This window comes from Maylandia zebra, linkage group LG17 (genome assembly GCF_041146795.1).
Source record: "Maylandia zebra isolate NMK-2024a linkage group LG17, Mzebra_GT3a, whole genome shotgun sequence".
Classification (NCBI taxonomy): domain Eukaryota; kingdom Metazoa; phylum Chordata; class Actinopteri; order Cichliformes; family Cichlidae; genus Maylandia; species Maylandia zebra.
Window position 1 is genome coordinate 7,955,595 of NC_135183.1, and position 13,620 is coordinate 7,969,214.

Consider the following 13,620-nt stretch of genomic DNA (forward strand, 5'->3'; position numbering starts at 1 on the left):
GTTATCAGTGTTGTTTTTGCTACTGTTAGCTGCTAGCAGGTGTTAGGGAAACTTTCTGTGAATTGCATCTAATGTTATTCAAACACTTAGTGAATAAAGTCTGATAAAATGCAAGACAATCAAACTGTTTATCAGATGAAACAAACACTCGAGTCTAACATTAGCTAGCATAGTGTTAGCTAACCAGTCACTGCTTTCATTTAGCTGGCTTGTTGTTAGCCGTCTGGAAGCGGAGGGTCGCATATCTAATCTGCAACAATACTGGGAATAAATGAGCATGTTTATGCAAACTTCATATTTTAGAGCTCTGACCTCAGTTCAGGAGTTGAGGCTTGAGGTGAGAAGGAAGAGGATGAGATTATATTCAAATGCCAGTCATGTTGTTGCTTTCTTCTGTGTTTTCATTTCTTTAGTGAAAAGGAACCTATAATCAGATGGCAAAATATAGCTATGATGCTTCATATCTCCAGTCTGAAAGTGCAGGCACAAATTAAAATTTGCCTCCACGACGTACAAACACCCCTTCTCTTCTGCTATGTACGCTGCTCTCTAGCCACATAAATAAAATGCCATTAGGCACAACGATGTTGTCAATCTTGACCACTGTGTTTAAGATACAAAGGAAACATACAGTAAACATGGCAGCTTCTGCAAATTGGTGCCTACTCCTGTGTAATTTGAGAATGTATCTGTTTCTTGGAACAATTAATTAATTAATTATAATAAATGAGTGCAATATTATTTTTGTCAACAAAATAAACTCAAACTCAACTGACTGTACCTTTAACGAAAAATGTTCCCAAATCCGATGATCTCTGCAGGATAAAACAAAATGGTCAAGCTTTATAAATGAAGACAGTTTGGGTTATACTTAAATTAGGTGGCTTATCCATTAATCTCATCACATGATACGGACCATATCTTTTTCTGTATTGCTACATAAACAAAAGAAACATTTCAAACACCGTCACCATGGGAACTGGGAACATTGATTGCCAATGAACAACAAGAGATCATAAGATGCATGCTGCCTAATCCTCTGTACATTCAAAGCATTTGATTCTGTAGTTTTTTAGCTGCATGACTGGTATGAGAGTGTGTTGCTAACACAAGCAGGATATGAGAGCACATGTACTGTGCCCACAACAGAATGAAGTAATAAAAACAAGATAATGGACTACATGTAATATGAACAGGATATTGACGTACATCTACATGAAGATGTGTAATAAAAGGCAACAAAATCAAAGGCAGCAAAAAACAGCATGAAAGAGCAAGAAGCGAAGGGCAATAATGAAAAAGGGTGATGAACAAGAAAGCAAAACGAGAAATAAAAGCTCAATTAAAAACCACAGACCTTCCCTTAAGGGGAAAATCCCAAGATTCCACAGACTCCAGCAAAGAGTTTAGGGATCAGTGTCAACAGCGCACATCCAGTGAATTTGTTAGTGTCAACACCTCACACATACTGCTGGCATATTTCATGTTTCCTTTTATCTTGATCTAAGCTGGGAACATACCTGACATCATTTGAAACAATGCAGCCAAGACTGACAGACAGCTGATTTGACCTTTATATATACAAGGCTGACTGAATCTATACTTTCTTTTACCGCCACGAAAAACAAGTAAATTAATATAAATGGAACAAGCACAAAAGGACCAAGCAGGCGTGGATATGAACATTATTAGGTATCAGTGCACGAGTACACTAACTATAAGACAGGCGTTTCCTCCAGGGGATAAAAAGATTTACATGTCTGTAAATTGTATCCAGATAATGAACAACAGTACTTTTCCTCCAAGTCACAGAAGAAGTGTTTCGGTGTAGACAGACATACTTTTGTTGCAGACGAGTGTTTCTATTGGATATTTAAATGTAAATTTCTCAGAGAGTCAGATATTAGAGGTTTTACATTCTGTGACCTTCTCCATATTAATATGCAAATAAATGTAATATATCTCTATGTGGACACTGAGACCGTGATGGATTTTGCCGTGTTTATATGCATAGCTTTTAGTAAAATTACTACAGCCTGCAAAAAGCACAAACACACAAAAATATGCTCTCACTGACCACTTTATTAGGTACACCTGTTCAACTGCTAGTTAACACAAACGTTCAGTGTATTTAGACATATAAACATGGTTAATACGACTTACTGAAGTTCAAACTAAGCAAATAAATGGGGAAGAGGAGGGATTTGGATATGGCGTGATTGTTGGTTGCAGACAGGCTGATTTGAGTATTTTAGAAACTGCTGAGCTACTGGAATTTTCCCACATAACCATCTCAGGGGTTTACAGAGCTTGGTCGGAAGATGAAAAGATATACAATGAGCCGCAGTTTCTTGATAAAAAACAAAACAAATTTGATACTGCTTTGAGCTAACAGGAAGGCAACAGCAGCTCAAATAACCCATCATGACAATCAAGCTATGCAAAAGAGCATCTCTCAACGCACTGGGGTTTAAACCTTGAAGCTTCAGTATGAGTTGATGAGTCAGTGAAGCTCGCTTCTGTCTGATGATTGTGATACTGGGGTCAGCTATTGAGGATATCCTGAACCCCTCTGGCCCTAAACACTGCTGTGTTTGCCGTTGTTAGCTGGTGTTAGCCACGTTGAAGTCGATCTAACATTATATGGACTGTGACGATACAATGTGAGAATGTAGTGAAACTGTTTGAGGTCTGACTGTAGTTCAGGAGATGAGGCTTGGGGTGAAGAAGCAGAAGATGAGGCGGAAATGAGGGAGGAGAAGGAGGAGAAACACATAATGAGAAAAGCTGAATGTCCACTAGGCCACTGTTTTCATGGTGGCGAGGGAACATGGCCGCCTCCGCAAACCAGTGCCCACTCCAGTGTATTTCTACACTTATGAGAACCCATCAGTTTGTTGGGAGATATAATTACGCACAAATCAATATATCTTTATTAATACAATAATTTCCTATTAAATAACAATAAAAATGACCTATTCTACCTTTAAAAACGCATTTTTGTTGACAGTACTGCATCTTTCCCTGTTTTTCTGAGGAGATTACACACTGAAAAAAGTCTAACATGCAGTCATTCATTCAATCTAATAAGTGCCATTCAAAACAGAATAAAATCATTGATTTGATTGTGAAACCCTTTCTTTTTGCATTTTAAAATACCACTTTTGATTTGGATGAAACTAAATATCTGTACAAAGGACACAACGCAAAGTTTTTGATTTCTCTCAAAACATATATTTCTTTTCATGTTGAACAGATAATATCTTTAATTTGAGTCAAAGTGATTTGCACTTGAACACGCCCACCAGAAATAGACCGGGACCCATTTATTCTGCATGGCTGCTGGAAACATCGTGTCACATCTTTGATTAATTTCATCTGAAAATAAACGTAAGTAAAGCCAAGTGTGTTACAAAAGCTTTTATAATTTGTATTGCCAAAATTGCAGAAAATAACCCCAGTTAAGCTGGGTCGACAGCCACCCCCAATTTTTGCATGATTGTAGCTGCTAGCTACAAGCTAGCTAGCTATCCGGCGTGACGTAACTGGTTACCAGCAACCGACCATCACAGTCGGGAATGCAAGTTAGGCAAAAAGCCGTTTTTTACCAGTATACTAACTAACTAGCTAGCGTTACCACAACGCATCGGTGGTGGATACAGCTAGCTAGCTAGCATAAGTTCATAGTTCATAACATTCATAGTATAACTCCGTGCTCCGCTTCGTTTGAATTTTTCTGGTGAGCTTGCGGTTTCTAGACACAAGCTTGTGTTTGTGCGCGCACGTTTGTCTCTGTCTTTCTTCATATAAATATCTGTGTGTTGATGGCCAGGACCTTCGAATTCAGGAGGAAAGAGGTTGTGGATAAGAAGCCTGACATCAAGAACCTCTTGGAAAGATGGCCAGGTCTATTTCAGATGGAAGAGGTATAACTTTAACTTTTTTGTACTAATGCCTTTTATCATAGTTTGGAAATGGGAAATATATGTTTTGACTTTTTCTTGTTGGAAGTTGGTCTTTAAAAAAATGTATTGTACACTGTCTCCTACTCATGTACAGATTAATGCAGAGTTTCTGCAGGTTACTGCAGTTCCCCTGCTAACCAGATTCATGGCCCAGCTGGACAAGCACTCCCCACAGCTACTTAAAATAATCAGAAAGAAAGGAGGGACAACCAAAGCAAAAACTGCCATGATCCTAGAGTTTCTTGATCAGGTAGGGTGTATATAATTAACTATTAAGTTAGCATTTTAACCCCTGTATCTAATGAGAATTTGTATCCTGTTACAGTTTTATTTTGGTAACGTCAGTGATTATGGCTGTGACCTTTTAAAATGTTGAAAGGAAGTGTGGGCTTTATACATACATATATACGTATAAACTTTTATTTAGGGACAAGAAAGCATATGCCGCTTTTCCACCGACAGAACACGGTGTGGCTCAGTTCACTTTAGCCCCCTGCGGACGCTTTTCCACCGCCTTTACACCTGATTGGCCCGGGTATGTGTGGTGCCCACGTGATGTGATATAGAAGCGCTCCCACAAAAGGCTTTAAAAAAAACTCCCAGCAACCATACTCCATTGACTTTGGACCATGGCGACTTCCTCCACAAGAACCAAAAATCAAACCAATCAAAATGAACCACAGACAGAGCAAAGTACAAAAACACACATATATCGCGATTGTTGTTATTCTTCGGGCTGTGACGTTGCGGACAAAGACTTTTGCACACAACTTTTCATAGCCAGATGGGTTCGCCCCTGTTCCCAGTTACGTCCGCTTTATGTTTCCACCACAACAAGCGAGTTCATCTGCGCTAAACTGAACTGCTCTCAAGCGCACTGTGCCGATTTGTCGGTGGAAAAGGGGCATTAGTCACCTCATGAGGATAGAGAGGTGAAAAAAAAAATTCCTCTCACACATACTCTCCATATTGCATAGTAACAATTTTAACTGTTCCTGCAGGATGCTGATGCTGACATTAGGAGGGAGTGTATACTTAAATCTCTCATTATCTACCTTGGAGAACGTGTTGAGGACTTGATAAAAGAATACATGGTATGTCCATATCTGTTCTGTCACTACATGAGATGCAGTCTCTTGATGTAAATTTGACAACTCTGCTATTAAATGCAGTGATTAATGTAGGACAGCAACGATTAATCAACTCATCAAGTTAATATCTTAGGGTTCTGTATTGTTTTCTTTTTTTTTTTCTTGGGCTTTGTGGAACATTTATGAAAATATTCAACCATTGATTTAATTTAATGATTATGCAATTCACAATCTGATTAGTCAAATAATTGTTCTAATAGTCCGTGACCAAACAACTATCAAAATAGTAGTTTATTATGGTCAAAGTTTTATCAGGTGTGCCAGACTTCAGTTCTTCACTTGTACATTTTGTTCCATATTTTACCTCAAGATATCCCAGAAAGATGAAGCTGAGGAAGAGCTGCAGAGTACCACCATGGCACTCTTCGTCTTCAGGGACAACTCAAGCCTCCTACATCAGCCTCGAGACATCAGGAAAATCATTGATGGTGTGGAAGTCCTGAATGAGTTGCCTTCTGTGGCAGCTGGAGTGGAAATGGTCTTTGGACTCTGTTATGCTCTTAGTATGGAATATCCACGAGGATTCAGGTTCACCTTTGAGGCTCTTCAAAAGATTATGATGGAGCTTGACTTTAACAAGATGACCTCTAAGATTCGCAAACTTAATTGTGAACTTAACACTGCACAGTAGTGTGTTTGCATGCATGTGTGCATGTGTATATGCACATGCATGTGCATGTGTGCTTGGTTATTTTGCTTGGTTGGCCTGCAGTGGTATTCTACATTCAAAAATTATAAGAACACCCATTTGAAAGGGAGATTTAAGTTGATTTCGTTTATACATGTGTAGATTTTTTTTTACATTGTACAGGCATAGTGCACATATAAATATTTTTGAGTACTTGCAAATTGGTTTAAAAAGAGTTTTTATAATAGTTTTATGCCAGTTTTAGACAGGTTGCAGGTTTTATACCAGTTCTAAAAAGATTGCAGGTTTTATACTGGTTTTCAAAAGGTTGCAGGTTTTATAAAACAAACATTTCTTTAATCATTTCTGCCATAGCACTAAATCTGTATATTACTAATCCACTCTATTGATTATAGTTAAAATGGTTTGGAACAATAAATAATTTTGAAATAATTGGTTGGCCAACTGTCTTGTTTTTTATAGGAAATGCAGAGCATTTTTGAACTGAAATAAAATGAAATGTAAAAAATATAGTTTGAATATATGTAAATCAATTACCTGGCTTCAACACAAACATATTAGTTCATGTTAATTTGGTTCGATGTGAATACATTAGGTTGGTTAAATTTCAACATATTAGCTTGGTTCAATTAAAATAATGGTTCTATGTAAAAAAATCAATTTGGATCAATGCAAAATTTAAAGTTTCAGTCAAGTCTAGTAATATTGTTTATATCAACATAAAAGTATCAGGTCATATCAAGTGACTCAATTTGGATTCTATGAAGTCAAATATTTTGGATGTGACAATTGGACATCATTTTTTTTAATTTGAATAGGGTTATTCTTTTTACAGTGCACATGCAACTGTGCAAAGGTTACTGAAATCACAGCAAAGATTTACCATCTGGCAATCATACACATCCTTTTCAACTGGAGATGAAAGTGTCCACAGCATCTGCACATCTGAAACATTTTCTCATGTCTAATACCAGCTGTCCTGCTGAATGTATTGGAAGCTGTCATTGCTATTGGCCCAGATTACAGATGTCCCAGCTGTGCTGCTTATTCGGCGCCTGATGATAGTATTGCAGGAACTGTGGCGTGTAGACAACACATAGAGGTGTGACTGTGAGTGACACTTAATGAGATCTGGAGAACGACACACATAAATCACCAGCAGCACGATGACAACGCTCCTCTGCCGCTGCCCTTAGTTACTGCGAGGTTGCTAACAGTGACACGCATAGCGCTCATTTCTTAAGGTGCCTCCCTGCAGCGTTAAAGGATCGCACACACACACACAAAATTATAACACCTGAAATGGTGATCTGATCTGAGGGAGGAGTGCAATTATAGGCGTCGCAACCTCAGTTGTAAATCTAGCTGCATTCCTGTGGAGACATTTAATTAGCCCATTCAACCCCACTCCCCACACACACACACACACACTTATAATATGCATACATAGGCTACACAAAGTAACACACTGTACCCACACCTGAGGGATAAACCTGTATTTCTTGTGCCAGATGAAAGTACAGTGTGGTTTAGACTGGTCTGGGGAAAAAAAGCAGTTCTCTACTTTCTACCTCAGGGTTCAGGACATTTCTGTCTTGGACTGTTACATGTCTTCATAAAACATTAAGGGGTGATGTAAATCAGAGGTGGACATTTGAACACACACACAAACACAGGACGCATAAATAGACCGGGTATGGTAGGTTTTTAGTGAAAAGGACAGAGTTAATGCGCGGTCGCTAAAGATGTTGATCTGTTGCTTCCCTCTTCTGGAGGCAATCAGCCATTACAGATCTAACTGCAATCAGATGGTCCACATTCATCACACATGTGCCCACAGCGATGTTTCTACTCATTCTAGATAATTAGGCCTGAGTGAAAGAAATACATTTGCTTGTACTGCACGCGTGCAAACATTTCACTGCAAACTTTTAATGTGGAGTATGCTATTAGCTGTGGGTTGCCTTTCACTTAAAGTGACAATGACCAACACAAAGTTGAGGGAGTGCATTCCCAACCTCAGACTATTTGGGGAGTGTGTGAATGCAGTGCGAGCCAGCATTAACAAACTCTGTGTCAAAATGAGTTTTTGCTTTTCCATCTTAGACAATTAAAACATTCGCCATGAAATGCATTCAGTAAGATGACCCTAAATGACAGTGATTCGGCCCTGTCCTGAGTTGAATCTGGCAAAACTTGTGAAAATACTTGTGCGACTTGATTATGAATGTGGAACGCCATAAATGCTTTTGAAATATGAAAATAAAAGTTAAAAAAATCGGTTTAGATCACTATTCTGAATACAGCTCTTATTCAACTCTAGTTGTTCTAGAGTCTCACTTGTGAGCGGCGCACCTTTGGGGGAGTGTGTGTAAGTGGATATATTAGGATGGCCCAGAGCCACTGGAGGATTATGTGCTGCCAGCTGGGTCCTGTCACCTGTATGCTTAGTTTATAAAGAATTTGGCGTCGGGCCTTCTCTGATGGTACTGTTTTCTCACTTGTGTCCGACTTTCAGACTATTTGTAAATTGATGCTCTCTCATTTATTCTCAGCGCATCAGACCCCACGCCCCACATCTGATAAACCTGGCTGTGCCTTCTGACCAGATTAGGAGACAGCTGGAGAAGCTACATGACTTCCACTGCTGAAACAAAAAAAAAAATCAGCTAAATAAAGTTGTTTTTCTTCTTCTTTAGTAGTTATTTAAGATGCACTTAGGAACACATATTTTAACTGCAATATTTAAATAAGTTGGATTTGGATACCGGAAAACAGACGACACCTACTCTTGTGCTCCAGTCTAGTCTCCCTACAATGTAGGTGTAACCATCTTCATTGTCATGCCAACTTGTAACCATGAAAAAAAAGGGGGCCTATAATCTGCCCTCTGCTCCTCCATCATCCACTCTCAGACTTTCTCATCATTTATCTTTTTCACACATGCACAAACACACACTTTCACCAACACCAGACATTTGTAAGTGAAGTGGGTCAGAGGGCGGAGGAGATGAATGGAGGTCTGAATAGCAGGATGGAGAGATGAATGGATGGCTGAATTAATGGGAGAATGGGTGGATGGATTGATGGATGAATGAGAGAAGAAGATGTAAAGAGGTCAGAGAAGCACAGACTGGCTGCGCTCCAGCACAGGCCAAGGGCGACATCTCTTCTAAACCTGTTATGAGAGTGAGTAAAACATCAGGCTGGAATGATGGTGGCGGATTTTTTAATATTTAATTCAAGACCTTTTACACAAAATTGGAGGGAATGCAGGGATATCTAGTTTGGAATGGACCGGTAAAGAATGTAGATGTGGGAAATGTCCCAACAGGTTAAAATGTTAAAGAAAGGACAGAGTAAGGACAGGTATTTTACTCGATATGTTCATTCAGCATCTGAAATCATGGGCATTATAATAAATAAGATCAATAAGATCCCCAGCATAAAACTTAAGCGACACCAGTGATGAGAGCAGACTTGCTTTTGCATGGTTTTTCTTTGTCTGGTACATCAGGCCACCAATAGCTTGCTAATTTGTGGATTTCTCAACATGTAACAATGCAATTTTTAGCGTTATTATCCTTTTAAAGTGTTTCCTGCTCCAGTTTTCTTTAAATATCCAGTGAAAAAGAAAAAGCAAAGCCGATAAATATATATGAGGATCACTGACTTCAGCAGCATCAACGGTGAAGAAAGAAAGAGCGTAGCGTGTGTAGGATGTCCTTCAAGGCAACACGGCCTGTTTCGTATGGTTGGTAGACCTTCAATAAATAAACCTTCTCTATCACAGGAACAGATTCCCTGCTGAGACGGATAGAACGGGCTCACATCTAAGTGAGTGTGCTCCAGAGGAGTGTGTGTATTGCCGGGTGCATGTTGGTATGTTTGCTGCTCGGTATGTGTGGAAGAATGCGTCTCGGAGCACATTTGTCTAAGCGTGTGTGTGCTTGGTACATGTGTGCGTGTGTGGGTCCATTTGTCTTGTTACTAGTTTAAGCTGCCAAAGTAATCACCATGAGAAAGACTCTGGAAACGAACTCTCTAACCTTCACAACCCCTGCCCTGGCAACTATAGGAGCCACACACACACACACACACACACACACACACACACACACACACACACACACACACACACACACACACAGACACATTTTAAATAGATATTATGCTCTGAATGTGGATGGTTTTTTTTTTTAACATGACCAAAGTTGCAAATAAAAATATCTATGCTCTGTATGGCATTATAGTGACATGACAGGCTTAATATGGTCATCTCAGGCATGCTATTGTGCTTGTACTTGTACAACTTGTCTACTGTACCTACTGCTTAAACCTTCTGTTTGTCAGTGACAACGAATCAGAAGAATTCTGTCTTAAAAGGAGCTTTTTAGGGAAAGGAGCTAAAACATCTCGTTTCGAACAGTGGATGAAATGAGACAGCATCAAGTTCCAGTGTAAGATAAATAGAATGTAATTATTAATAACGAATAGAGTTAAAGAATTAAAAAAACAAAACAAAGCGTGGAGCTAGAAAGAAGCATAAAAGGGTCAGTTTTAGGTAGCAAAAACAATGACAGAATTCAGCTCATTGCATGTGAAATACAACAGGATAGGATAACATACTGGGCTGGAATTTACATTGAATGGTGGGTAAATGCTAGAATAAACTGAAACCAATACAGTATCTCTGTCTCCTCAGTATTCATGCAACATGGGTTGCTGTAGCTTCTGAACCATAGCAACAGTACAGACAGCAGGAGCAATACTTCAGCTGCTGGAGGGAGAAATGAACAAGAAATTGGCCTTGAATTGTCCATGCAGCAAAGCCTGAAAGTTATACCTCACTCAGGCTCAAGCGATGCAAACATCTAGAAACATAAATTTGTCCCATTAACAGAATCTACTCTTGTTTTTTCATCTCATCTCTGACCTTACATTCAGTACATTTCTGTATCAGTTAATTCATGTTTTGTGTAGTTGATATATATATAAGTATGCACACTAGATCTTAACTGAATATAGAACTACGAGTAGAGCCAGTTATAGGATAAAATCCAATATTTAAATATATTAGTCAACATTTTTTTTCTTTCAGAAGCAACAGTTTTCTCTAATATTTGTTATGTCCAGCTATTTATTTACTCATTTATACTCTTCCAGACTCTGCACAGATCAATTTGTTTTTGTGCCGTTCAAATGTGTACTGCCAAGAGGAAAGTTACAGATTCAATTTTAACAGATACAACATCAACACTCATAACATGGCTGAAGGGTGTTTCTGCCATCTCTTCTTAGATTTTTATTTTCATTATAAATGCTCATGCCAGCCAACAATAACAGCCAGCCAATAAATCAGGCTCTAGCTATGGAGGTAGCTGTCACTGGGTTTATCCAACACTGATAAAGTAAAAATGGTGAATAAATGGTGAAATTCAAAAGGAGAGACACAAATGCATTACACTGCTAACACAACATCAGCTCTTTGCAAGCATCCACATACAGCATGCTAACGCAAAGCTAGCAAAGAACCCAGTGATGTTAAAGGTGAGTATCTGCAGACCCCAGTTCAGTGGCCCGAGCCTGAACTTCAACAGGTAACATAAGCAGTTATGGGCAGAGTTGCAGCGTTGTAGCCTTCATTTCTACCTTTTCGTGTTTCTAGAGTAGAATCATTTTGGCGATTGCTTTTGAGTCTGTTTGGTCTGGTTTTCAACTTAGCTTTGTGCGCAGGTACGTATGGAAACACAAAGAGAAAGATCTTATGTGTCCTCATGAGGATAGGGATTTGTGTTACTGTGTGGAACTGTAGCCTAAGGATTATATTGTTAACTGGTAATATGTCTCAGGTCATTTTACAGGGTAACCTGAAAGCAAGTAGACAAATTCTGCCTGTTTTTTGGTACATCATAGTTGTAAAAAAGCATTTGTCACAGAATAAAACATATCGCAATGCACACAGACCTCTCTACGACATCTTGGCCGCTCCAGCATGTGTGCTGCTCCACTTCCATCTCACTTTCACAAAGCATCTCTGGCAACTCGGTGAAAAACCACTGGTACCGCTGGATAGAGCCCTCAAACTCTCTGAAAAAGAGTAGGAGTTGTGCACAGCTGAATGCTCGGGTTGTTGTTAATAAGAGTTGAGGCGGTGTACCATATGCCTTTATTTGTCTCAATTTAGACTGTCAAGTCCAATTCGCTGCAAAATCCCTTCTGATAGACCGAAGGCAACAAAAGGAAGCCACACAGACTCCCTTTAGATAATGACTGTGTAATAAAAATCCGATATTTGGTTTCATTTACTACGTTTTCTTAGAGTTCCAAGTTTAGGAAAATACTATATCATTTATGTGGAACAATTACATGAATTACGTGATTTTACCATGATAGTGTAATGTAATAATACAGCCATAGAGAATCATTTCACATGAATTTCTTGGAATATGACTACTTTTAATGGCAACAGACACAACTAAGGCTAGATAAAAATCACGAATGGTTATCCTCTGACTTCTTGATTTTAGGGTGATTTAATAGTTCATAAATACAACAATTACCTTGATATTTTTTTCAGGTTTCCACTCTTCTCCCCTCTGCTACCTTTAAGAGGGAATGACCTAGTGCAAACACAAAGAAATGAACAATTCTTTTCACTTGATTTCCATCAGCAACATAATAATCAAAGATGTTCTGGGACATCCTCGCCTTTTTACACACATATGTAGAAAGCACAAGGCATATGTGCCATATAGAAGCCTGAGTTTGAGAGAGGAATGGTAACGCATTCAAAAGAATGCAGGCAACAGTGACAAAAGTCAGAACATTTATGAAGTAAGACACAATGTGAAAAGAAGGCGTTGGACTTGAAGTTAGTTACAAAGCAGCTTAAATAACATGTCATATGTGAAATTTGTCAACCTAACGCCTCATGTGTGTAGGATAATAGCTGAGCCATCAGCTGGTAAGAGCTGCTCTCAGCTGATTGAGGGCTGAGCTTTCTGTTCTGCTTATGCCCATACTTCCCCTGCAATACGTGAATGACAAATATAAAAAAAATAACACTACTCCATCCTCCTTTACAGGCCCCAAATATTTCCATCTTCTCTAACAATAAGCAATGCATATCAGCAGATCCAGTATGTTACTCGCCTCCGGGATTGCAGCCGCAATCGTCGATGAACTGGTGGACCAACTGAAGGAGGCAAAGTCGCAGGCGACCTCTCCAAGTTTGCTGATGTTGTAGTGTGCACGGTAGTTGACTGTGGACCCATCATCACAGGACCAGCTGCCTGGCTGCCGCACACTTTCTCTACCTGAGGAAACACTGGATGATAACTTTGGGCTGCTTTTCAGAGGAATGCTGAATGATGTACATGGACTATTATGCACGTTTATCTAGACCACGTGTCATGTTTAAGATGTGTTCATTAGTATTGGTAAATGGATGAACTGAGAGACAATGCTAGTTTTTTCTTCCTTGCAGTAGATTAGAGATTAGACTACTTGTCAATATGCTCAGTCAAACTGGCATTACCAGTTGGAGAAGCTAACTTTGACTTATTTGACTAAGTGCTCAGCTAAGTCTTTATTGCACCAAGGATGTTGAAGCCTGTGACCACTGACTCATGTCATTAGGAGGCATGCCGAGTGCCCAGTAAATTTAATAGCTGGTAGTTTTTTGGTTATTATTGCAATAAATACACAAAAGATTAGCTTCATACCAATTATTCAGTTATAGAATGGGGATGGGCAATTAATTTTTCCCAAGGGGCTACATGAGGAAATGGGACCGTTTTTGGAAGCGCCGATATTAATTTCATTTCCTTATAGATTTAACGTTGTAAGCTTC

At 39.1% G+C, this 13,620-nt stretch overlaps 2 protein-coding genes across 3 annotated transcripts in view; one reads left to right on the forward strand and one right to left on the reverse strand.

The window, feature by feature from the left end:
* The window catches only part of gpc5b (glypican 5b), a 67,204-nt gene that overhangs the window by 32,979 nt on the left and 20,605 nt on the right, over window positions 1–13,620 (reverse strand). For both annotated transcript variants that reach the window (XM_004562111.4, XM_004562110.4), the window contains exons 5-7: window positions 12,921–13,084; window positions 12,329–12,388; window positions 11,733–11,855 (exon numbers count right to left, since the gene is read on the reverse strand). In XM_004562111.4, coding sequence (XP_004562168.2) covers window positions 11,733–11,855; window positions 12,329–12,388; window positions 12,921–13,084 — 347 coding nt within the window. The remainder of the gene's footprint in view (window positions 1–11,732; window positions 11,856–12,328; window positions 12,389–12,920; window positions 13,085–13,620) is intronic.
* LOC143413185 (uncharacterized) lies at window positions 3,316–6,240 on the forward strand. The gene is made up of 5 exons (XM_076875860.1): window positions 3,316–3,390; window positions 3,833–3,926; window positions 4,060–4,215; window positions 4,967–5,059; window positions 5,427–6,240. Exons 2-5 carry the CDS (start codon window positions 3,918–3,920, stop codon window positions 5,745–5,747), a joined length of 579 nt encoding a protein of 192 aa, XP_076731975.1. The 5' UTR covers window positions 3,316–3,390; window positions 3,833–3,917; the 3' UTR covers window positions 5,748–6,240.